General features: G+C 32.4%; 1 protein-coding gene across 5 annotated transcripts in view; it reads left to right on the forward strand.

The window, feature by feature from the left end:
• The window catches only part of LOC114328533 (serine/threonine-protein phosphatase 2A 56 kDa regulatory subunit epsilon isoform), a 148,160-nt gene that overhangs the window by 25,450 nt on the left and 95,116 nt on the right, over window positions 1-27,594 (forward strand). The window contains exon 1 of one of the 5 annotated variants that reach the window (XM_050644403.1): window positions 22,628-22,836. The exons of the other annotated variants lie outside the window; for them this stretch is intronic. Within the exon in view, the coding sequence (XP_050500360.1) occupies window positions 22,749-22,836 (88 nt within the window). The 5' untranslated portion in view covers window positions 22,628-22,748. Of the gene's footprint in view, window positions 1-22,627; window positions 22,837-27,594 lie in introns of those variants that run through there. 5 annotated transcript variants of the gene reach the window in all.

The following is a 27,594-nucleotide window of genomic DNA, read 5'->3' on the forward strand; positions in this document are numbered from 1 at the left end:
GACTTTAGTAGACCAACAATTTGGATTTCGGAATAGCAGATCACGCTAATGTAGCATACTAGTGCTTGCGGACTTCCTAAGGAAGGCCTTGAAGAGGGCTGTAGGGTACATGCACAATAGACTGATTTCTCCAAGGCCTTTGAAGGGGTCAACCATAATATTTTAATATTTAAACTTATTCAAATAAGTGTTAATGGTCAACTTCTTGAATGGCTGAGAACATACTTGGTTGACTGAGTTCAGATAGTGATTATCAGGGATTTTGTTTCCAGTGAGATTAAGGTTCATTCAGGAGTACCATAGGGTTCTCATTTGGGGCCTATGTTATTTAACACAGTTTAACTTCCAGCACAGTTCACCTCTTCTTTTTGCAGATGATCTAAAGTTCTACACAATTATCAACAATACAGAAGATTGTACTAATCTTCAACGTAATCTTGATTGGTTGAGTGAGTGGTGTATGTTGAATGTCATGGCCCTGAATGCATCCAAGCGTCAAGCTATTTCTTTTGGACGATCGAGAGAGCCAATAGAATATAATTATAATATACAGACACGCTTCACATATAGACACGTCTTCTTATGGAGTAAGTGTCTTCATATGCAGTTATGTCACGTCTGTGAATGTGTTAACAAGATATATCTTTAAGATGTAATAATAAACACCATTGTTATTTGGTGTATAGGGTGTATAAATAAGAAACCATGCTAAACTCTTACTGCTTTAAGTGTGCTCTTTCACAGTAGAGATAGAAGATTTTAAAATTACTATCCTTGTTCTCATTTTTTACTATATATCACATTTACTTATTGCTCTAAATATTAATATGGAGTAGATTATAAATTTTTATTGTAAATAAAAATTGTTAATAAATCATTTTATTTGATTGTAATCTAAAATTGTCAGTTGTTGTTATGATAAAAATGATGACATATATATTTTTCTGTTCAATAATTTAGTTGCCAAAAGTTGCTCTATTGATTATCTGCAAATCAGCATGTCTATAAAACACTATTATAGGTATTTCAAAATCTGTGACCTTGAGATCAAATAAATCCTTTTAACTTTTAAATTATACTCTAATCATGCTAAAAATGAGGCTACCGTAATATGATGCAATATATTGTTATTGTCAATACCCTAGACCTCTTAAATATTCAAAAACTATTTAAAAATCCTTTATGAGAAATTTGAACCATATAAAAGGAGAAATCAATCAAACTACAGTAGAACCCCGCAAATCCGAACTAATTGGGGGGACAGCCTGTTCGGATTCCGAAAAGTTCGGATTATCCGAAAGTTAGCCTTAAATAGTAGTTCAAAGCTTTCATTGTGATTTTGAGTAGCCAAACGTACTCGCAAGAGTGTGGACAATATTTTTGGACTCAAGTTGACTACGGGAGAACCAAAGTAAGTTTGTGTTTAACATTTATAAATACTTTATAAACCTATATATTAACGTATAATATTTATTTTTAAGAAATTTTAAATGTCAAAGTCTTAGTAATCCTACATTGTCCAATTTTCTGGCTTTACTCTGTATAATAAACATGTTTTTAAGTTTTTGTCTTGAATTTTTAAATTTTTTTCACTTTCCGTTGGTTCAGATTTGCTGAAAGTTCGGATTCGCGGGGTTCGGATTTACGGGGTTCTACTGTATCTATATTTTCTACACAGTTGAGTTAAGCATAGTGATAGAAATAGAAGAATATCCTTTTGTAGTCTCTTGTCTCTTGCAGTTTAAAAATTAAACTGAGGAATAGCAATCTATTTTTTACTCTATTGTATACAATGCTGAAGATCTCTTGGACAGAGCATGTGACCAACAATGAGGTGCTGGGAAGAATGGGGACTGAGAGATAACTACTAAATATTGTAAAAAACAAAACGAGTTATCTAGGACATATTTACAGAGGAGAAAGCTACAACTTTTTACTACTCATAATCATAATGGAAGGGAAAGTTGAAGAAAGAAGAGGTCCAGGAAGAAGCAAATGCTCCTGGCTGAAGAATGTATTAGACTGGACAGGCATGGACACAGATTCGATACAAAGAACAGCTCAAGAAAGCAATTTGTTGTAGTTATTCACGATTGAAACGGAATATAGAGGGCAGGTCGAATGCAGGAAAATGGCTGATATAAATGGTATAAACAAACATTCAATCGAGGAACAGAACAATACCGATTTGATTTAAAATATTTTAATGTACTCATAATGCTAAAATTTACTAAAAATTTCTTAATATTGACCAAATTCCATTCAAATCAACAATTTTCTGGTTTGTTTATACCACTTATAGTAGTTTAAATTTATTCCACCAGAGGTCAGATACTTTGTTTTTCATCGTGAATAGCCAACATTCAGTAACGGAAAAGGCTCCTTAAGAAGAAGAAGATTGTATACAATGCCTCTCAGGGGCATTTGTTTGGCCTGTGGTTGTATTGCGTGTTCAATAATATATGTATACTAATAATATTCAATCCAATAATGTGATATGATATAACATAATTATTAATGTGATGCATTCAAACTAATAACGTTATCCCTTTCACTCTTCTGTTTTCATATCCATTTCTTATTCAACCACTTTGAAAGAAATTATTACAATGAATTAGTCAATGAATATAGACTGGGACACATAAAGATAAATTTTTCAACATATAACTAACATCAGTGCATGTGAATAACATCCACATAAAGTAAATTACAAGTCAATTGAAATCAATTACAATCCAATTCAAATTTTGAAGTTTTTGTGCACACTGTTATATCATGTTGTGTCATTGCCAATTTACAAATAATAGGGCACATCTATTATACAGATATGCTTGTAGAGTAAATAATCTATATAGCAACTAAACCAAAATTTATATTTTTGGAAAATATTAAAATATTTAATTTGATTCTACCAAATTTAAAATCTATCCAGGATAAACAAATATAATAGGGAACTATTGCTGACGAAAATTATTATAATGTGAACTACACTCACTGGCACAAAATTCCGCCACCCAGTATTTTTGATTAAGTTTGACAATTTATAACTTTATTTGTGCTCCGATTTTTAAGATTCTTGCACCAGTTTGTAGGTACATGTATTGATATCATTTGGAATTATTCCGATAACAGAAAAATTTTGGTTGCATGGCATTATACAGGGGTGAATGGAAGCGTTGTATTTTCTCCTAACTTTAAAAAACTCTGTGGAAAAATTGAATAGCTGATTTTGTTTCATAGTCCTGTCATATTATCCCGGAGGCATCACTAAAATTTTGTTTTTTGAATTATCCGAATATCTCTTGTAAGAGCTGTACCAATTTTTATAAATAAAAACACTGATTGACTCATAAAATAGAGGTTGGATTGATAAGATTAGAATGGCCCGCATGCAGCCCAGACCTCAATCCTATTGAGCATTTATGGGATGAATTAAAAAAAGCTATTCACTGCCATCCTAGGCCTCCAGAAAATTTGGTACAGTTATGGCCCTGGTAGAGGAATATCGGGCTATTCCCCAGGTAAGGATAACACATCTTTGTTCGATGCTAAACATATTGTGAGCAGTCGTTGCTGCAAGAGGTGAACATACCTGCTATTTAATTGTTTTGTTTTGTTATTAATTTTGTTTTGTTTTGTTAATTTTAGTGCATCTGATATTGTTAATTAAATAAACCTTCAAAGCAGTGTTTTTATTTACAGCTCTTACAAGAAAAGAGATATTCGGATAATTCAAAAAACAAAACCTTAGTGATACCCACAGGATAATACAAAAGGAGTATGAAACAAAATCAGCCCTCCAATTTTTCCACAGAATTTTTTAAAGTTAGGAGAAAAAACAATGCTTCCATTCACCCCGTATAATGCCATCTAAGCAAAAAATTTTTGTTACCAGGAATTATAACAAACGACATAAATACATGTACCTACAAACTGATGCAAGAATCTTCAAAATTGGAGTACAAATAATAAAGTTATAGTTTGTCAAACTTAATCAAAAATTTTGGGTGGCGGAATTTTGTGCCAGTGAGTGTATATGGACCAGTTTTACAATCACAGTTTAAACACTGGTGTCTTCCATTCTAGAGTCTTCCTTTTTCTATCTCTCATCCCACAATCATCTACATGTCCCACCCATCTCCATTTAAACCTAATAATGAGAACATCACCCACCTTTGACTTTCATTGTTAGGCCAAGCACTTAGTGTTCAATGTTTCTTTTGTTATTTCTGTCTGGCTGTTTTGTAATGTAAGATTTTTGGCTCAATATGTAAATTCTAGCAAGGCCCACAGATTGAACACCCTTCTTTTATTAATATTTTTTTTGTTTTTATGTTATTTATTTATTGACGGAAATCCCCTTTATACATAAAAAATTTTTTAGAGTTAATTAACCCATTTGTGGACACGACTGCATATGCAGACACTTACAAAGGTCTTACTGTCTGTATATGAAGACATGCCCACAAATGTGTTAAATATTAATACAACCTATACGAATTCTAAAAATATAAAATACACAGTATAGAAATGCAAAATATGCAGTTTAAAAACACAAATACAAATTAATGACTGCAATGAAACAGTTAGCAGTTGAATGAACCATAATTTTCCATTCTTATCTATGCAATCCACCTGACAAGCTGAAAATTGATCCAAAAATTATTCTGGTCTACTCAGAACCTGACCTGTAACTCTTATGTGTGCAACAAAAATGTTAATGATGAGTCAAATATAACACCTAGATCTCGAATTTCACTCACTACTTAAAATCTGTGGCTTGGTTCTAAAAGAGCCAATATCAATATTTTACTTTTTTTGTACAGCTTTATTTAAAATTTAATATTGACAAAACAAAAGGGAAAAAATTTACATTGGCCATTTTAGCACCAAATGAGATACTGTGACTTGGTGTTAAAATGGCCAATGTCAATTTTTTGCGTTTTGTTTGGTCAATATTAAATTTTAAATAAAGCTGTACAAAAAAGTAAAATCTTGACATTGGCCATTTTGGAACGAAGCCACAGAAATGTTTGAATGTATCTAATAATCAAACTCAATAATAATAGATAATGTTACAGTTATTACTAAATTATGATACATGTGGATTAGTATTACCCTTGATTGATGTGAAATTTAGTGAGATGCATGTATAGAGTTATACATTAATCAAGTTTAAACACTTTGGTAGGATTGCTTGGGATATATAACTGTATGTTGCATAGTTAAAAACATAGAAGAACAACACTAAAGAAGAGTACTTAACTGGAAAAATGTATTTTATTTTATTTAGCATGTGGCTACACATTTATAAGATTACAATAAACAAGTTAAAAATAATTGTTTCTATACAATATATACACAGGGTGATTGATTAGTAGGGTAAAGCTCAATAGCTCCGCTATAGTAATAGATAGCAATAAAAGTTAATAACAAAAATTTTAGCCACCTTTGAGCTTCACATTACAAAATTAGTTAGAATGTTACAGGGTGTTCGATAACACAGTGGCAGACCTAACTTATGTTTTTTTTTAAATGGAACACCCTATATTTTATTTTATATTCGAAATTGTAAAAATTGTATTTGTACCAAATTGTGTTCAGTTATATGTATAGACTTTTAAATGTTATAAATTTTCGTGGCAAAACGGGTTCTTCCCAATGTCAATAAACCAAAAAAAAAATATTCGAAATCCTGTTAACTTCTCCATCACAAAAATATAAAGGTCTGTAATGTTATACAGGGTATTTACAAAGTTATAACCAATTTTGTATGAAAATCGTAACAAGTTCAATTCCCTGTATAAATAAAAATAAGCACAACAGCAATGGTTTATTAATGCCATATTTTTTTATTTATTGTCAAAATTTTTAAGAATTATTGATATTGCTAATTTTCTTTATATCAAATACAGGGTGAGTCAAAACGCATGTACATTATTTTCTCAGTAATGTTAAATGGAACACCCTGTATTTTATATCATTATTGAAAAGTAACATTAACGTACTTTAATTTTTATATAACATTCCCTATGCCCAAATTTATTATTTTTCGAGATATTTTCATTTTTCAGAGCAAATTATTTTAGGTGTTTAAATTTATCAAAATTTTAAGTAAGCCATGACTGAATTGACAATTGAAGATTACCGATTATCAATCCGGTAATCAATGTAACACTGTAGCAAATAAAGAAATAAAAATAATTTATTAGTAATACATTTTACAAACAAAAACACAACCACTACATGCAACATTTTTGAAACAATTAAAGACTATCTTTTTATGTAAATGCAACAAATAAGCAAAGAAAATTAGTAATAAATTTTACAAAAAAACACACAAACACAAAATACAATATTTTGTGAAGACAATTAAACACTACTTTTGTATGTAAATGTAACAATGTAACAAATAAATAATGAAACATAATTTATCAGTAATACATTTTGCAAAAAAACATGTTTGAAAAAATTAGAAGCTACTTTTAATAAAATATTTTTAATATTTAATTACATAAGGTGTTCAAAATTATCTCCTAACACATTTATGTACGCCTAAAAACAATCGTTGAATGAGCTACTTACTCTACGGAGCATTTGTAAATTAACACATCGAAATACACTTTGTATTCTATTTTTCATCTCATCCCTTGTTGTTGGAGGTATTTTATAAACTTCATTATTAATGTAACCCCAAAAAAATCAGTCCAGTTTATTAAATTCTGGTGATTTGGGTGGCCATGCTACTGGTCCATTGAAAAATGAAAATATCTCGAAAACTAATAAATTTAGACATAGGGAATGTTATCTAAAAATTAAAGTACGGTAATGGTACTTTTCAATAGTGATATAAAATACAGGGTGTTCCATTTAAAATTACTGAGAAAATAATGTACTTGCGTTTTGACTCACCCTGTATTTGATATAAAGAAAATTAGCAATATCGACCATTCTTGAAAATTTTGACAATACGTTAAAAAATATGACATTAATAAACCATTGTTTTGCTTATTTTTATTTATACAGGGAGTTGAACTTGTTACGATTTTCATATAAAATTGGTTATAACTTTGTAAATACCCTGTATAACATAACAAACCTTTATATTTTTGTGATGGAGAAGTTAACAGGATTTCGAATTTAAAATAAAATATAGGGTGTTCCATTTAAAAAAACATAAGTTTTATCTGCCACTGTGTTATCGAACACCCTGTAACATTCTAACTAATTTTGTAATGTGAAGCTCAAAGGTGGCTAAAATTTTTGTTATTAACTTTTATTGCTATCTATTACTATAGCGGAGCTATTGAGCTTTACCCTACTAATCAATCACGCTGTATATAATCAGGTTGTCTTCTACCGTGGAAAGGCTTCTCTTCTTCAGGAAATCTCATGAACTGCGCTCTTAGGCTCGCTGGTGGCACTTATCCATTATGTGCTTGATACCCTATGTAGCTTACACCATCTGTGCAACATATATGGACATCAACCATGTTGTGTTGTGATGTAGTTAAGTGTAAACTAGGTCTTACACGGTAGGTCAAATCCAGGAGGTGTCTCTGTGATGCAAGGTATTGGATATGCGATTCTGCAGTTTGTATGGGAGATTTTCTGGAGTGCAGTTGACTTTTGGTTGTGTCTTCTATATATACTTCAATATAGATTGTTATAGATTGAGTCAGTGAAGGTGTGGTGGTGGAATGTACCCATCACTGGTACCCAATGGTTGGTGTAGATTGGACATCAATCTTTTGAATGTGAGCACTCTTGATCCATATTGGTGCATATTATTGAGCTACAGAATAAACAAGAATTAAGCCTGAATACCTGAGAAAAATGTAGTTGAAAAAGAGGATACAATGTGAAGTTTAGGCCTAACTGATGCCAAAATGAAAGAACAGAAGAGAGAGAACATTAATGCCTGGTTGCACCAACAAATCTTAAGCTCTAGCTTAGCCCAGCTCAGCTTATAGATAGGGCCGCTTCAAGTCTAACTTACTTTGCACCATAATTTTCGGTTCTTATCGATTTAATCCACGTGGCAATCCATTATGACAAGGTGAAAATTGATCTAAGACTCAGTGGTCTACAGCGTATATTTCGTAAGCTGAGCTTAAAGCACGTCTTAAGCTTAAGATCTGTTGGTGCAACCAGGCATAAGATCCTTGGAGTAAACTGTAACACAAAAATAGTTATCACAAAATACAAAGAGTAGATGACTACCAAGTTCCTTAAAAGAGTCAAAATAGAAATTATGGGTGACAAAACATGTCTATAATGGGGCTTACAAACCAAGGCCTTTACCTCACAAGGATAAATACAAAATACATGTATATTACTTTGAACATGTATATTAATTTAAGTCGTAATTTTCGTAAGTTTTAAGCTTGTGTTTTTATCATTTTAAGAAGTACTTTTATAAAAATACTGTGCAGTTTGTATTATTCGGATTCTATATTATCTTTTCCGATAATAAGAACGACGAAAAATCTGTGGATTGATGATATCGTCGGCTTACTGCCAAAACCAACTAACTCCACTTTTTGTCGATTCTGAGTTAAGTACGCCTTTGTACTTAATAATTATCAAAGAATGTACTGATGAAACCAGACACTTCAAAGCAGATTTTAAATGTGGGAAACAGAAGGGTCTCAAAACAACTAATTCCAATGATGACACTTTTATTCAGCCAAAAACAGATATGTGCAGTTGTCTGCATATCTCTGTTTAAATAGAATAGTATTTTTTACAATATTTTAGTTCTGCCAAAACAAGACAAGTGCCTGATATGGAAGACAGTGATGTTCAAAGTTACCTAGAAGTTGACTAACTTTGTACAGCCAAAACCCGACACGTGCCGAAAAAAAATATTTTTTGTATTTTTTTTAACTTTCACTTCATTTTAATAAGTTTTTTACAAAATGTTTCGTTTATAATGTTATTTACTTTAATATTTTTCAGTCATTAAATCATTTTTAAATTCAAACGATTTTTCATTTCAAATTAAAGTTTAAAACGTTGATTCCTCAAAACTTTAAAAAGTGGAGTTAGTTGGTTTTGGCAGTAAGCCGACGATATATTTGAAGATTTCGTTTTGAGGTTAGGATGGATAACAACATGTGTAGTGCTTGCTCCCTTGATTTGGGCAATGATGAAAAGCAGATTATTGCCTGCGACAGCTGTAGATCTAAATTACATCTGGCTGAAAAATGCTCTGGTTTATCTACATCTGAGACAAGAGCAGTGGTTCTTCAGAAGAGACTTCTAATGTACTTTTGTAGTGACTGTCGAGATGCTTTTAAAAATGTGCCCATTTTTGTGAGGATGTTTATGATGCTGGAAGATGAAATAACCAGCTTAAAGAATAAAATTAATCAGCTGGAAAATAATAGCTCTCAGACTTCTGCCAACTCAATCTATTATGAGGTTCAGCAGCGCATTGAACGAGCTAACAACCTAATAATCTATAAGATGCCTGAATCTAATTCTAATATCCTGTCAGAACGTATTAATCATGATAAAGGTAAGGTTAATGAGATTTTTCGTTTACTCGGTATACAACAACAAGAGTCCAGCATTGAGCATGTAGTTCGCATTGGCAAATCATCAGATTCTAATCGAATTAGACCAGTGAAGGTAGTATGTAACTCCAATACTGTGAAACTAGCCCTTAAATCAGGCAATAAACTTAGGGGATCAATCTACAGCATCTCTAAAGATCAAACCAGAATGGAAATAGATGCTTACAAGGCAGCAAAAAGAGAACTGGAAGAAAGAAAATCTGCTGGTGAAGTAAATCTGGGCATTATATATCAAAATGGGGCCCCAGTAGTTAAAGAAACTAAGCAAAAAAATTAGTTTCATCCCCATTAGCAGTATTTTATCAAAATGTTGGTGGCCTGCGAACCAAATTATTTGATGTGATAAAGAGTATTTCATGTTGTTCGTATGACATTATAATATTTGCTGAAAGTAACCTTAATGATAATATAACCGATTGTGAGATTACATGTGTTGGCTTTAATATCTACAGATTTGACAGATCTTTAAGGACGAGTCCCAAACAAAGCGGTGGTGGTGTTCTGGTTTTTGTGAGCAAGAAGATACAATCTCAACGTATCTCTATTAATGAGGACAGAGTTGAGCAAATCTATATCCTATGCCAATATAAAACAACAAGGTTTGTGGTGGGTGGAGTATACATTCCTCCACAATCTTCACGAGATACTTACAGTTTGCATTGTCAATCTATAGAAGATATTACCATACGTTACACTTCACTTAACATATACATATTTGGCGATTACAACCTACCCAATGCAACTTGGCTGAATGACGAGTATGGATTAATGGTTCAGTGTCCTGGAGGGGATCCTGCAATAGATGTTGCTCAAGAGTTAGGGTTTTTAAAATTCTTTCAACACATTAATGTTCCTAATAATCGTAATGTATTTTTAGATTTGGTTTTTTCAAATGTTAGGGAATTAAATGTCTTGAAAGCAAAAGATCCTTTGGTAGACCCTAGCCAACACCATGTGGGTTATGAGTGTTTTTTAAACTTAGATTTAACTGATTCAAAAAATTTAAAATATGATGAATTCTTTTATGATTTTGTAAATGGAAACTACGCTGAACTCAATAACTTCCTTGCATCCATGGATTGGCAGAACTGTCTGGTTGTGGGTGTTGATAATTCTGTGGGTTTGTTCTATGATGTTCTGTTGACGGGGATAGCATTGTTTGTATCATTAAAAAGATTCAGAACATCTTCCTTCCCTAAATGGTTTTCCCACGAACTCAGGAATTTAACGCAGGAGAAAAAACGTGCCCACTCTATGTACATGAGAAGTCAGTCTGATGCTAAATATGTTAGGTTTTCTCGCCTTAGGGCTGAGTGTAAGCGTTTGTCTGATACATGCTTTAGTGGCTATATGGGTGGAGTAGACATTAGCTTAAAAAATAACCCTAAATCATTTTGGAAGTTCATTAATGACAAGCGATCTACTCATAGCTTACCGAGCTCTTTATTTTATTTAGACCAATCAGCATCTAACGGTCAAGATATAGCAAATTTATTTAAGAAGTTCTTTCAAACTGTTTACTTGCCTAATAATGGTCAGCTCCGGGTGCCCTGCTACCCTGAGGGTAGCAATGTAAGTACATGTATTAGACCTGCTGCGATATCCATAATTGAAATTTTTGACAGTATAAGTGATCTTCCCAATAAGCTGTCAGCTGGTCCTGATGGTGTGCCTAATTATCTTTTGAAAAAGTGTGTCTGTACTCTAGTCATACCTTTGCATTTACTGTTTAACAGGTCTTTAGCGACATCTATGTTTCAGGCTGCTTGGAAGGAGAGCTACGTTATACCTGTTTATAAAAATGGGCAAAAGGATAACATTGAAAATTATCGCAGCATATGCATTCAGTCTGCAATACCCAAGCTTTTTGACAGCCTGGTGGCCAAGCAGCTTTCTTGGTTGTGTAACGGATTAATTTCTGATTTGCAGCATGGCTTTCGCATAAAAAGGTCTGCTGCGACGAACTTGGTCGAGTATCAGTCTGACTTATTGTGTCAAATGGAGGATCGTAATATCTTTTGAAAAAGTGTGTCTGTACTCTAGTCATACCTTTGCATTTACTGTTTAACAGGTCTTTAGCGACATCTATGTTTCAGGCTGCTTGGAAGGAGAGCTACGTTATACCTGTTTATAAAAATGGGCAAAAGGATAACATTGAAAATTATCGCAGCATATGCATTCAGTCTGCAATACCCAAGCTTTTTGACAGCCTGGTGGCCAAGCAGCTTTCTTGGTTGTGTAACGGATTAATTTCTGATTTGCAGCATGGCTTTCGCATAAAAAGGTCTGCTGCGACGAACTTGGTCGAGTATCAGTCTGACTTATTGTGTCAAATGGAGGATCGTAAACAGATAGATGCCATATACACGGATTTTTCGAAAGCGTTTGATCGTGTTGATCACCAAATACTCTTGGAAAAGCTGGTGTCTGTGGGTTTTGATGTTAACTTTGTCGAGTGAATTAAGAACTCCTCATCGGGGCGTACTCAACGAGTGAAGATTGGTAGCTATTTATTTGACATTATTACAGTAAGCTCCGGAGTTGCTCAGGGTGGCCATACTTCTCCGCTTCTTTTTATCATCTTTGTTAATGATAAAAAAATTGCTTTTTGAATAGTAAATGCTTAATGCTAGCTGATGATCTGAAATTCTGGAGACCTGTGGATGGTTTGTTGGACCAGGCGTTTTTGCAGGATTATCTTGATAGACTGCAGGAGTGGTGTGTTCGAAACAAACTTTTCTTGAATGCCAGGAAATGCTGTTTTATAAGCTTCTTTCGGAAAGTCAGTAGAATTGAATCAGGTTACATCATTAATAATCAGCCACTTGAATATGTATCTTCCGTTAGGGATTTGGGTGTTGTTTTGGATGAGAAGCTTTCTTTTGTGGAGCATATAAATGCTGTATCTGTGAAGGCATCTAAACTTTTGGGATTTGTTACAAGAAATTGCAAATTCTTCTCTATTGAATCTACTAGGCTTGTTTACTGTAGCTTAGTAAGGTCCCTCTGGAGTACAGTTCTGTGGTTTGGTCACCCTATTTCCAGACTCATATTGATACTATCGAGAGAATACAACATAGATTCTTGAGATCATGTGCTTACTATACACAAACTATCATTGTCGATCACGATTATTCTTTTCTTGAACAATAGTTGTCCCTACCTCCACTTAAGGTACGCCGTGACATAGCAGGTGCTGTTTTCATTTTTAGGATCATAAATGGACTTATAGATTCTCCCAATCTTTTAAGTCAGAATAATTTTAATGTTCCTTATCAAGCTCTCCGTTACCATAATATGTTTAAAATACCTTTCCATAAAACATTGTACCGTAATTTCGGGTGACTTTGACTCACTTTCGAAGTTTAAATGTAGATTTCAGTTTTTTCAATACATAAAAGTATGTTTCTTTATTTATGTGTATTTGAGTCTATAACTACTCTTTTGGAAAAATTACACGAAAACACAAAAAAGCGCTTCCTGTATTATAAAAAAAATAAAAATAGGGTGTGCAAAGTCACCCGCTAGTGTCGGGTGACTTTGTCTCAAGCTACATTTTATATTTATTCTCTGTGATTATTATTGTTCGGGCTAAAGTGACCCTACCAGATGAATCAGAAACAAACATTTTGTTAGGTGAAAAAAATTTATTTAAATTTCAAACAAAGAAAAACTAAAACTAACATGAAACTTTACATAGGACCCTAGGTTAACAAAAAACATCATTTCTTAACAAAAAATGAACAATAAAACGATTTACAAGCTTTTTTTTTAAATCTGGAAAGAAATATCGGTTATCTACAAGTTCCAATGGCTCAGTGAAATCAACATTAGCCAAGTGGTAGGATTTTCTTACGGAGACTTCGGGCCATTGCCATAAACTTCTTTCACCCAGTACCATTACTTGCACCCAACCGTAACAGTTATTACTACCTCTTACAAATCCATCGAATTTTCCTGGAAAGCTGTCAAAGTAGTCGGATACAATTACGAAGTCTCCAACTCCAATGGAAAGCTTATGTAGATCTTCATTATCCCTATAGCTCTCACTAAATGAAGAATTAGACGAAGTATCTGCAAGTTAATAAACCCTGCAGTTGTTACAAGGCTAAAAGCAAATTTAAAATCAGCATTTACTTACTTTAATTTAATATAGAAGCAACCAATGACCAAAATCCAACAATCAACAAACTGGGACAAAGTCACCCGAAAACCGTTAAATTTTGTAGCACCTTGCAAAATAATATCTGACCGTCTTACTGTCTATGTTTAGACTGAAATAACGATGCACGGAGGTTAAGAATTCACAGATTTTCAATATGCCACTATGCAATTAATCTTACTCTTGGAAGTATTATTGGTTGCCAACCAATTTTTGCAGTCAAAAAATCTTATGTGGAATGACCAAATTTTAGAAATTCGTTTTTTTCGTAACATAACAAGTATTAGCATAATTTATTAAAATTTTCAAACAGTTCATATGGTACTGATGGTGCGGTATAATGAAATTTACTTGATAATTTATTGTACAATTGCCCTAGTTGCTAAAATATATTTTTCCCAAAATGAGCCAAAGTCACCCTGGCGGGCCAAAGTCACCCGAAATTACGGTATGGCGTTCACAACCCACTTGATAGGTATATGGGATTGTTAAATAATTACGAACTTGATTTATTTAATATAACTCTAAATCAATTAAAAAGATCTCTTGCTCTGTGATGTTATTTTTATACTCTTAAGTGTTATGTTTGTATGTTGTATATTTTTTTGTAGTCAATATTTATGTTATATATTAATTTTCGTGACATATGAAATTTTTCAGTGTTTTTATACTTTTCTAACTCTCTATTTTTTAGATTAATTAAGTCATATTTAACAAATTAAATTTATTATTACCTTTTGGAAATGTATTAATATTTAACTGTAATTTTTCTGTTAATGGGGTTATCCCATATAATAATAATAATAATAATAATAAAAAAAAAAGCTTTTGAATAAGATGTTTTTCTAGTATTAAACACAAAATCTTCAAAGTATTCTTTCTGTTTAATTCATGACAAGATCTAAAATGAGGTATTTTATCGGCAGCTAACGGCCGGTTTCACAAAGTAAAGTTAACTTGAGGTTAAGAGATAACCAGAGGTTACCCCGAAATATGCTTTTCACAATATCAGGTCAACGGCGAAGTTGTGCTTAACTGACAGAATTTTTAACCAGAGGATGGAGTGATGGTTAAGCTCTTAACCAGAGGTTATCCTAACCTAATTTCGTTTTATTGACAGGGCAGAATGTAGAGTGTATACACGTACACATAAATTATAATTACAGATATGAATTTATATGATATACTTAAATGCATTTAGTATTTCAGCGGCCAATAATTTTTCGATTTTTAAATGATTTGTTTCCTGGGTAATTATTAATACACATATTTATAGTCTCTTGCTTGCTACATGTTTTTATATTAATTTAATTTTAACGATTTTGGCGAAAGTACTTTAGTTATTTTACGAAAAATAGATAATTCAAAAAAGTTCTGCATACTAATTTATATGGTCCAAAATCTAAGATGCAACCATCATATATCAAATTTTATTAATCTCATAGGAGATATGTTAAAATATATGAATTTTTAAAGCAAAATAGCAAGAATCCACATCATAACTATGATTATGCAAATGAAACCAAAAGTCTTGCAGTGAATATCCTAACCATACATACACACATTTACTTTTCCTTAATCTGCAAAATAAACTCCACAGACCACAACTAAATATAAAATCCCTAAATAATATATACAACAAATAGTCCTAAAGAAATAAAACAATTTATTGAATTTATCCTAATAAAAATCAATCAAAATTTATCTGACTCATCAATGTTCATAATATATGCTCATCAGCTGATCTGATATTTCTCCATAAAAATGTTATTTCGGGTGATCATTGTCCATAATTTCCTACCAACATAAGAAAAATAAAACAAAAATAAATAAAATAAAATAAATAAATGAAATAAAAAAAAATTGAATCTGTGGTTGTAAAACAGTAACTGTCATTTAGACTGAGGGTAAAGGTTAGTTGACCGCTAGGGTTAACCACAGATTGTGAAACTGGCTGTTAGTATATATCTGGAGTTCTCGGTAAAAGAAGTACAGCCGAACCCACTTATTAGAATAGCCTTCGTGCCAAGCAAAAGTATTCCTATAACCAGGATATTCTAATAACCGATCATTGATGGCTAGTAGAAATGTTTCGGGCCTCAAATTTATATTCCTTAAACTGGGATATTCCTATAACCGGTATTCTAATAAGCGGGTTTGACTGTATAAGTCAATTTATACAACTTTTCAGGAGAAGCAAAAAATGATAAGTAATTGGCATATCTACTACCACTTTTATCTACGACCAAATAATTTTATTTATTTTATATTACAATATTCACTTGTTCTATTTACCAAGGTAAAGATACAGGCCTTTAACTTTATAGTCTTTTTAGGCACAAATAATATTTTGACCATTTTTGACTTATACTATACTCTTTTTACCGAGCTCCCTAGATATTTTATTTGAATAAGATCCATTTATTTAATATGTAAAATAACAATACTGAAACTAAAAAAAATCACAAAATTCTTTCTATCAGATGTGGAGAACAATCTAAATTTTTATATTAAGCATGTTAAATCTATTTTTAACTTTTAACTTATATATTTTTGGATATAAAAGTGCTAATAACATAGTTTGTTAATGGTAATTTAATGTTTCCGTAATTAGTAATATTAGGTAATTACATTATTAGATATGTTTATTAAATATAAATTGTGAGAAAGTACTTAATATTTTAGTTTTCCAGTATATTATTATTACTGCATTACTTTTTTTTTGTTTTATTGTTTGCAAATTTACTATCTACATAGGTAAGTAAGCACATGTTAGTAATTAAATAATTTAATGATGAATATTCTTCAAAAGGAAACTAGACTTCCCAACATTAGTTGTTTGTCTGATCAGATCCTAATAATCGTTCTTCAGAGCATTCTCACTAAATATTTTATATTTAAGTTTCAACTTCCAGTCAGGAAGTTGTTTATAAAATATATTAAATAAATATGAATACAACAATTTGACAATTTGTGGTAAAATAGTTCTTGAAAATTGAGCTTGGAGGAATCCGCCATGTGTTATATACAGTAGACTCCCTCTATAATGAGAACTGAAATGGCAGACTAATTACTTCGTTATAAGCGGATCTTGTTATATCAGACAACAATAATATTGAAATGTTTTGATGCCTCTTACGTAGTTTATTAGGTGTTAATGGTGAACAATCAGACTTCGCCATCGTAAATTTTGTAAATTTCCTAAAATATTCAATATAGGTCGATGAATAGGAAGAAGTTTTACAACATTGGCCTCGATAATAACACATATGTTGGGAATTTATATATATAGGCAGTTGGGGTATTTATTTATAGCCATTACTGCACTAAAAACAGGCAAAGAAACATATTCTTCGATTTCATTTTTCCTCGTTATAACCAAATATGCCTCGTTATAGAGGGTTATATTTCAATAGGAATTTCATGGACAGTTATAAGGGAAACCTCGTAATATCCGTGTTCGTTATAGAGAGAGTCCACTGTATATACTTCTAGAGCTAATTGTCTTAAAAATGTGTTATTTTACTCAGAATGGCCTAATGCCTTAAGGTTGATATGAACCCTTAATTAATTTGTTTCTGATCCTAGAGATGGCTCTACTGTAGTAACATTTTCAACTTAATTGTAGATTTCTACATGATGACTCAGTAATATGTAGAAACCTGAACACTTTTCTATCGTTACACGTTACACCCATTGACTGTGTTGCCAAATTGTTTAGACAGTAATTTTATCAAGGTCTAATAACAATGTAGCCCGATCAGGGAACACAAAAATTTACGAAAACCTCCAAAAAAATAAAGGAAGGATGAAAATTTGGATATATAATCACCCCCTAATTAGCTTCCCAAATAAAATTAATTGTAACCGCTTCACAAGTTACTTCACTTATGTATTGTTTATATTATCTATAAGTTTCATTGGTTCAAAGTGCTCAGTTTTGAAAAAAATTGGGTTTAAAATAAAACATTTTTTTTTTATTTTGAAAAAAAAATGGAATAAAAAAAATAAAAGGGGCCAACAATATTTTGAGCGTAACTCACTTATTTTTAATGTTACAAGTTTTTTAAAACAACAAAAATAATCCTTTTTTTAAACACTTTAAAAAAGTTGAAATGAATTTCCCTGAAAAGTGCTCCGTTTTTGGGTTATTACACATTGAAATATTCGATTTGGAATTTTATGAAGAATAACCTACTTTTCATTAGCTACAACTCTGCTTCTACTGGGTCTACAGACCTCAAGCATACACCATTTTTTTCAGTTTTTTATAAGCTATATTTTTGCTAAGAATATTTTTTTCGCTGAAATACTTACTTTTTGAGTTATCTCCGAAAAACCGTCCAAAAACATGTTTTTTTCTGTTAAAAATGAACATATTCACTTGTAAATAACTCGAAAAGTATTGACTTGAGGAAAAAACTCTATAGAACAAAAGTTGCTTAGAATTAGTCATTTTATCCCATTCCGGACATATTTTAAATGTATATTTTTCACCTTCGAGAGGGGGTATTACCCTTGATTTTTGAAAAATGGAGGGGATGTAGAATTATTAATTTTTTCTTATATAATAATAGACAAATTCAATTACCTATTCCCAAATTTTCATCCTTCCTTTATTTTTTTTGGGGTCAGATTGTTCTTTGATCGGGCTAATGAGTAATGTTACCCGTTGTCCTAGGTGAACGACAAGCGCGACAACGCAACACGACGCGACGCGAAAATATCAAGTAATGATTGTATTTGTGTATGGCCTACGTTTTCGGGTTAATCAGTCTACGACAAGACGCGACGAAGTGCGAACTTGATTTGTTCGCGACGAGACACGACACAGTGTGACGCCCCATTGCTTTTTTCAATTCAAATTATGCTACGCAATAGTTTATTAAATAAATAAAAACTAATAATAACTATATAGTACCAGTGTTTTTTCATTAACATACCTTAAAGTCAGTAACAGCCTCTCCTCAATAGAATTTGGTTTTTGAAAATTACTTATTGATAGTTATTGATAGCTCAGTTATTAATACATACTGAGTTTAACAGCTGCAATGGTATAATCGAGAGTGAATAAGCCACAATACTCTTTAAACCAACGTGGATTATTTTATTAATTTCGGATATAAATGATTAAACTTTCCAAATTTACTCGTTCTAAATATATGACATTTCTTGTCTTGTCTTTCTTTTTCGTTTATGGAATTTTTTAGCTAAGTATTTAAAATATGAATTTTCTAGTAACACTGCCGTATACTTCCCCACACTTAAGAATAGGAATGAATAATTGACATCGTCACGTTTGTCCTGGTTTGAGTGATGGAAAGCGACGCGATGCGACGCTACATAAGCCACACGTCGCGTGAATTACTGGTCGCATCGCATCGCAACGCATCGCATCGCGTCGCGTCGTTTTCCGTCGCTCACCTAGGACAACGGGTTAGCAAGACACATTTAGTCCATGTTGTGAGGCCGCTCCCGTCTGAAAAAAAATTATGATTTGGTTTCTGTGCGGATTCCTATTCAAAAATGTGCCCTTTAAGGAAATCTGAAGAGCGCAGGGCGAAATTTTTGTCCAGAAATCGTTTAAACAATTTTTTTAAAGAAATTCAAAAGATCACCATTTTTTGCTACAGAAAATATTTTTTAGGTTTCTTGGGCCATTCTATAGAATGGGCCATTCTATAGAATTCTTGGGCCAGAAAGGTATCTTGTCATTTTTCTCAAATGTTGATAGTTTTCGAGTTAGGGGCGATTAAAAATCTGAAAAGTGCAATAATACGCATTTTCGAAGCTTAAAAACTCACGATTTATATTAATATATCTGAGATAGCCAAGTGCTTAAATTAAAGTTTAAACTTTTATTTTCAAAATTCTGCAGAGTAGTCGGTTCTATCTTCAATTTAAACCGTTCTTTTTAAAATTGTTAATTATGCGCCCATCCAATTTTAATGCCGGTGCGGCAGGCTCTATTTCAACAACCTTCTATTTTGCTCTGGAAAATATTTTTTAGGTTTTTCGGGTAATTCTAAATAAAAAGTCTTTTTTCATTTTTCTGAAAAGTTAACAGTTTTTGAGTTATAAGCGATTTAAAATCTGAAAAATGCGAACGTTCGAGGCTTAAAAATTGATAATGTAAATTATTATTTTTGTAGTTGATAAGTACCTAAAATCGAAGCTTTAAAACATTAAATTTTAAGATTTTGCTGGGTAACCGGGGCTTATCGTTGTTTTTTACTTGTTAATTATGCGCGTTAAAAATAAACTTTTAAAAATTATTTAAACAATTTCTGCCCAAAAATTCCGTCCGGCACCCTTCTCATATTATGTTTAAAGAAAACATTTTTGAGCAGGAATTCGCAAAGAAACTGAATCAGAAACATTTTTCGTACGGGAGCTACCTAACAGCCTGGACTACTTCACTTATAATTTTGTATATTATTATTACCATAGTTTTTTAAACAATTTATTTATTTAATTAATAAATTTAAGACTTTAAAAGACTTTTGAACTTTCGGGAATAATTAAAGTGCGTTAATTGTTCGGTATTCGGAAAGACTTTTAAAAGAACATTTAGAAAGTACGTGTGTGCCGACCAAAGATGCAGCTAGCAGACCTTTCCGTAAAACAGTTGCGGGAACAGCTAGATGAAGACAGCAGTGGGTCCAAGAAAGTCCTACAAGCACGACTCGAGGATGTCCTCACGAAGAACGGAGATGACCCAGAGACGTTCCACTTCACGTCAGCAGAACAAACAATCTTATCGAAATTAAAAACTGTTTCTGAAACGATTGATGAAACTTCTAGAAAAAGCGACGATAAATTCGAAAATGTTGTGAAAAAATTTGACGAGACTTCTCAAATAATTAAAGAGGTTTGTAAACAAAACAACGACAAACTTGAAGAAGTTTGTAAACAGAACAACGAGAAATTTGAAGAAGTTTCTAGAACATTCGATAAGGTACAGAAAAGTGTAGACGACAATAAAGAAATGCTAGAAGAGAAGATGAAACAATTAGAGACTATGGTAACCAATACGAAAGGTCTACCATCAGTTAATGCAGTGGTTTTAGCTGTTGAAGAGAAGATCAAAGAATTAGAGAGCATGATAACCGATACAAAAGTGCAACCATTAGTTAATGCAGTAGATCCTCTAGTGAAAGATGAAATACCGAGAGATGAAACATCGCATCATGTATTACACCGTTCTTAGGCGTCAACGCCCTTCGGTAGGGATCTATGGGGGAGTATCACCGAGCCGCAAGCCCTTATCCCTTGCCGTACTGCTCCCTCATAGGTCGATCAGATGCCCGCATATTCAAGTCTAAGCGCCAGATTCATATTTTAGAATTTTATACTGGCACGTTAGCCTTTTTGTTTTTCCGATGGCCTGGGCTGGGCTTGAACTCACATACCTCAAGGTGAAGTGAAGTGTGGGTCAGCCGCTGGTCGCACTGAGCTATCCGATCACCATCGCATCATATGAGATTTAAATTACCACCATTTGATGGAAAGTCTTCTTGGTCCATATACCTTAGACAATTTGAAGCTATACACCTGGATCCCGCGTACCAAAAAAAAGTTGACTAATAGCAAGCTGAAAATTTGATAATAGCTTAACGGTGTCTAGTCGGACAAACTTTGATGTATGGGAACACTGGAACAGGGAAGTTTTAATTGTAGAACAGGTTAAAAATTTGGAACATCGAACGTCAGACTACGAAAATGTTCCAAGTATTTTGTCGGACAGAACTTCCAATTGATTTGTTACCATTTCATTAAACTCTCATGCAAAAATCAGACTGGTGTTTATCACCAACTGGGCATTTTAATGAGTGGAACACGAAGAACATGTCAAATGACGGGAATCATGTTAGTTAGTAATAGCAGTCTGATTTTTGCATGAGAGTTTAATGAAAGGGTAACAAATCAATTGGAATTTCAGTCCGATAAAATAACATGTGACGTTTTCGTAGTCTGACGTGAAGCACTTGCTATTGCATTGGAACACGAGACGGCCAGTCAACTACACAGAAGCCGTAAAGTAAGAACCATTGAAGAAAGTGACGAACACAACGGTGAGCCTCTGGAGGAAATGATACAGAGAGTAGTTCGTAACGAGATGCCAAAGAGACGCGAGCCTAGGTGTTGGAATTGCGGCGACGTAGGCCATAACTTAGTCAAATTTAACTTAGTAAGGCTTACTACGGTAAAAGATTTATCCTTCAGATTTGTAGAAAAAAATCCTAAACACCTTTATTAAAATGTAAATTACCTCAGCAGTTAAAAAAGTAAAAATTATCCCTTTTTAATTATTTAAATAATGATCTTCTCATATGATTTGGATACTTCTTGAAAATATCTTTTATATTCAAATAAACTTTGATATAAAATTCATTCCAACCTGTATGGAATTACATTTTGATTTTTTTTATTTTATTAGGCTAATGTATTTACTTCAGCTTGTATGAAAGTTGTTGAGACTGTATGTTTAGTTGGCCTAAATAAGCCATACAACCCATATATTTTAAGGGTTATCTACGAATAGACAACCTACTGCTACAACTGTTAAGAAAGTAGATATTATTCTTTCGTGCTGTGCACTTCATAACTTTTTAAAAAGGCTATCAAATAGAAGTTATATAGCAGAAACATTTGTAGATTTGGAAAATACAAACAATTCGAAAATTATCTCGAGTACTAATACTGCAAAAAAGTAAGAAATACCTTTTTTTTATTCTTTTAAAATAATGCTGCAACTTAGGTTTTGTTTATGTTTATACTCGTTAGATGTATCATTTCATAAACAAGAATGCTCTGGATAAATTTCTATAAATTCCATTCAAAAATGTCTATTATCGTCCATTATTATTTTACTTCTAGATTATAGAACAATCTCACAACACAAGACTACACTACTAACTACGCTGAAATCGTGTCAACGAGTTGAGAACATACATACATTCAAACTTACATATCCAACCTAGTTGTATGACAGAATTTTAAGCATGCCATCCTCCCGTAGGACTCGAATTAACTGCACCATACCGATTGAACTACATCAGCACATACATATCGTCTATAGGCTGTTTATAGGTATCAATTTTTGTACTGTTACGTTTTTACTTTGGTTTTTTATTAACTTTATTTTTAATTTAAAACAATTTATTAGTCTTTAGTTAGTTTATTACATTCGCTTATTTATACTAAAACCATTGATTAATAAATATAGGGGAGAAGATACGAAACTAAACGAGCGTTTATGTACGACACCAGTGGTTTTAGAAATAGATGGCGTTAGCAGCTTTCTAGGTACGAGATTGAATTTACCTGAGACAACGATGAGACGTATTCAGGTAGATTTGGTTATCAGAATTTGCGGTCGACCGACTGGATTATAATAGAACGTATTTATTTCTTTTCATTCATTTATAATATTTGAGTTATCATTCAACTATTCAACGATAATAGTGGCATGATCATGAAAATCTTTAAAATAATTATTGAAGTTAGCACCTATTACTTTCTAAACTCGTTTTTAAATTAACAAGAATTGTAGTTGTAATTTGTCTTTTAATTTGAATTCTTGAACGAAATCATTGAATATTCCAAATAAAAAAATTATTTAACGAGAAAAATACTCACTGGGTGATTTTAGATATTGTACATTTATCTTATTTGCCTCATAATCTCGATAAAAAATTAGGTAGGTACGAGGATTTAGAAGTGGAAGATCATGTAACGATGCAGTTTTTCTGATAAGGCAAACAGCGGAGAAATCATTAGAATATAACAAGCCAGCCTTTTTTCTGTTTCATAGACCTAGAGAAAGCGTTTGGTAGAATACAATTAAAAGATGCGATACACCTACTATATAACAAAAATTTACCACTGGATATCATAAAACTGATAGAAAATATATATGTAAGAAATAAAATAGAAAAGAAAGTCAATGGAATAATAACAGAACCCATAGAAGCAAGCACAGGAATCAGCAAGGAGATTCGCTAAACCCTCCATACTGTTTAAAATAAAGTTGGATGCAATAATAAAACAAGTGAAGAAAAAAAGAGGGTACAAAATGGGCGATAAAGAGATAAAAAAAACTCTGTTGCGCTGATGACACCGTGTTAGTAGCAGAGTGCAAAGTCGACCTACAAAGAATACTGCACGAGTTCAACATTAACGTAAAAGAAATGAATATGAAAATATCAGCCTAAAAAAACAAAAAACTTAGTAATATCCACAGAATCAATAAGATGCAAATTGGACAATCAAATTATACAACAAGTAATGACTTTCAAATACCTGGGATTAATAATAAATTAATCTATCAGCCGACAACAATATCGAAGAAGAGGTTAAAGACCAAATAATTAAAGCCAGTAGAACGGCCGGATGCCTAAACGACACAATTTGGAAAAACAAACACCTAAGAGTGGAAACAAAGGCCAGAATATAATATAAGTAAATGATTAGACCAGTTATGACTTACACTGCCGAAACAAGACCAGATACAAGCAAAACACAACGACATATGGAGACCAACGAAATGAAGATCTTAAGAAGGATTGCTGGAAAAGGACTACGGGACAGGGTAAGAAGTGAGGAAATCAAATGCATATGTGGGGTAGACAATATAAATGCCTGGGTAAAGAATAGAAAAGAAGAGTGGAATCAACGCTTAAGCAGGATGTCTGAATCAAGGATAGTAAGAATAGCCAGAAGAAGTATAGGACGCCCAAGGAAAAGATGGAATGACAATTTAGGGACAGAATAAAAGGCACCGTTGAAGAAAAACAGGCAGTACTGCCTATATAAATGAAAAAGAAGAAGAACAAATTCTTTAGGTAGATTTTCGGTAGTATAATGTGCTACTTTGGAGTTTTACTGATGCTTACTGTTTTCGTTTTAGTGGGAGAAAATTCTAGGCCAGTAGTGTTCGAACAATTCTTTAATTTGTAAATGAGTAGTGGATTAAGTGATTTAGCGATGTGATTAATTGCAATAAGGAAAAGTGTAACACTAAGAGTAGACCATTGAGGAATGCCGTTTAATTGGATTTTTGAGTCTAAAAGAACGTTATTTATTCGAATAAATTTCGTCTATATAGAAAATTATTAATAAATTTTATATTTCCTTGAATTGAACAACTTAATAGAATTCTTATATCTAATCCCCAAATGGCATGCGTTATATAATAAAACATAGCCATAAGCCAAACGAGGGGTGTCATTTGATAGGGGCAGGGGGAGGGGCATTTGCCCCCCCCCTGGCCCTGAAAATGACTGAAATTTACAAAAAAATACATCAATTTTCATCATTACATCATATATAATGTATTGTATATATAATGCTTGCCCCCCCCCCCCAATCAAAATTTCAAATGACGCTCCTGAGCCAAACATACATCATCACATCCAAATAACCCATGAATGACTCAATATCCACTAGGTTTTCTAATGTAGATGTGGACTTTCTAAAGTCACTTTGTATAGTGCTAGGTAGCTAGCAATAAGTCTAATACTATCTAATAGCTATCAAGTGGATAAACTGACTAATTCTAAGCAAGTTTTGTTCTATAGAGTTTTTTCACTTTAAAAAAATGGCGTCTGTATGAAATCTTTATACTCAGTATAAGCAGAGTTGTAGCTAATTAAAAGTAAGTTCTTATTCGTCAAATTCCAAATCGAATGTTTCAACGTAAAATAACAAAAAAAATAAAGCACATTTCGGGGAAAACTCATCGCAGCTTTTTTAAAGTGTTTAAAAAAGTGTTTAAAAAAGCTTTATTTTTGTTTCTAAAAAAGTTTCTAGCGTTAAAAGTAAGCAAGTTACGCTGAAAATAAAGTTGGTCTTTAAAGTTACTTTACTTATGACAAGGCGAAAACGGCGGGTTCGTTGAGAAAAATATTCCCATAAGATTTTTTTGTATATGTAATTACATTCGTGAGACATCCCAGAATAAGGTTCAAAAAGTCGCCCACGTGCAAAGTGGGCCAAATTTTTTTTAACAATTTTTTTGTAGGTTTTTTGGACCATTCTGGATAAAAAAGGTCTCTTATCATTTTTCTCTAAAGTTGATCGTTTTCGAGTTATAAGCAATTTAAAATTGAAAAAAACGAAAAATGGCGATTTTCAAGGCTTAATAACTCGGTTAAAAGTTATTATTATGAAAGTCAGAAAGTGACTAAATCAAAGTTTACTGCCCCCCCCCCCTACAAGATCCTTAAGGAATTTTTATCATTATTTTATTACTAAGCTGTTATTTTTAAGTAATAATATTGAGCGCTATGCACGTGGTTGCCGGCCGTAAATGCTGAGTGCGAGAGAGATGCCACTCCGGCAGTCCAATTGTGCATCTTACTTGCACTCACATTTACGGCCGCCTACCTCGTGCATGGCGCTCATTATTATTACTTAAAAATAACAGCTTAGTAATAAAATAATTACAAAAATTTCTTCAGGATCTTGTAGGGGGGGGGGGCATTAAACTTTGATTTAGTCACTTTCTGGCTTTCATAATAATAACTTTTAACCGACTTATTAAGCCTTGAAAATCGCCATTTTTCGTTTTTTTCAATTTTAAATTGCTTATAACTCGAAAACGATCAACTTTAGAGAAATATAATAAAATACCTTTTTATCCAGAATGGTCCAAAAAACCTACAAAAAAAAAATGTCCGAGCCAAAAATATTGATTTTTGCAATTTGATTAAAAAAAAATTGTTAAAAAAAATTGAACCACTTTTCACGTGGGCGACTTCTTGAACCTTATTCTGGGATGTCTCACGAATGTGATTATGCCAAAAAATCTCATGGGAATATTTTTCCCAACGGACCCGCCGTTTTCGCCTTGTCATGATCTGTAAGTTTTATCCTAAATTTAGTTTTACAGTAATTTTTTTGTTTTGAAAGAAAAATGCCTTTTTTTTCAAAATAACTTTATAATTATCAGTGATACGAAATATCCCAAAGTGTAAAGGTTTTGCTTTTCTGAATATTTTGTTTTTCTGTAACACAAAAATTGGTTAAGATATGGCTGTTCCAAATTTACATATACTCGTGACTAGTGACCCATTGAAGCCCTTTTAACTACAGCCTTTCAAAAATAAGCACTTTGAACCGATGAAACTTATTCTATAAGCATACATATACGTAAAGTAACTTATGAAGCGCTACTGATTAATTTCATCTGGGATGCTAATTAAGAGGTGATTTTTTTTACAAAAAAACGGATTAACTTTATTTTGTGCGCAACTTGTTTACTTCTGATACTAGAAACTTAAAAAAATAAAGCTGTTTTTAAACACTTTAAAAAAAGTTATGATGAGTTTTCCCCGAAAAATGCTTAATTTTTGGTTATTTCACGTAGAAATATTCAATTTGGAATTTGACTAATAAAAACCTACTTTTTATTACCTACAACTCTGCTCTTACTGGGTCTACGACTTCATATGTCATATATAAAACATTTTTTTTTCATCTTTTATAAGCTGTATTTTTGCTATGAATATTTTTTTTGGCGAAATACTTCCTCATTTCCTCATGAAACATACTTTTTTTGGAACATGAATATATCCAAGCGCAAATAACTCGAAAAGTATTTACTTGTGAGGTCAAGACTAGTGAAAAAAACTCTATAGTCAATTTATATTTTCAACGTTTTTGCAGAAAAAAAATTAATATAGGTATTAATACAGATTAATATGATAGCGACTGTGCGTTAAAATTTTGAATACGGACCACGTAGAATAAGTGCTTGTTCTTGGCTAGCTTCAACAAATTTACGCGAGGCGCGCCACTATACAGGCAGATTTTAAAGGGAACAAAATAATGCACAGGGTTTCGTAT

This window comes from Diabrotica virgifera, chromosome 2 (assembly GCF_917563875.1).
Source record: "Diabrotica virgifera virgifera chromosome 2, PGI_DIABVI_V3a".
NCBI lineage: Eukaryota > Metazoa > Arthropoda > Insecta > Coleoptera > Chrysomelidae > Diabrotica > Diabrotica virgifera.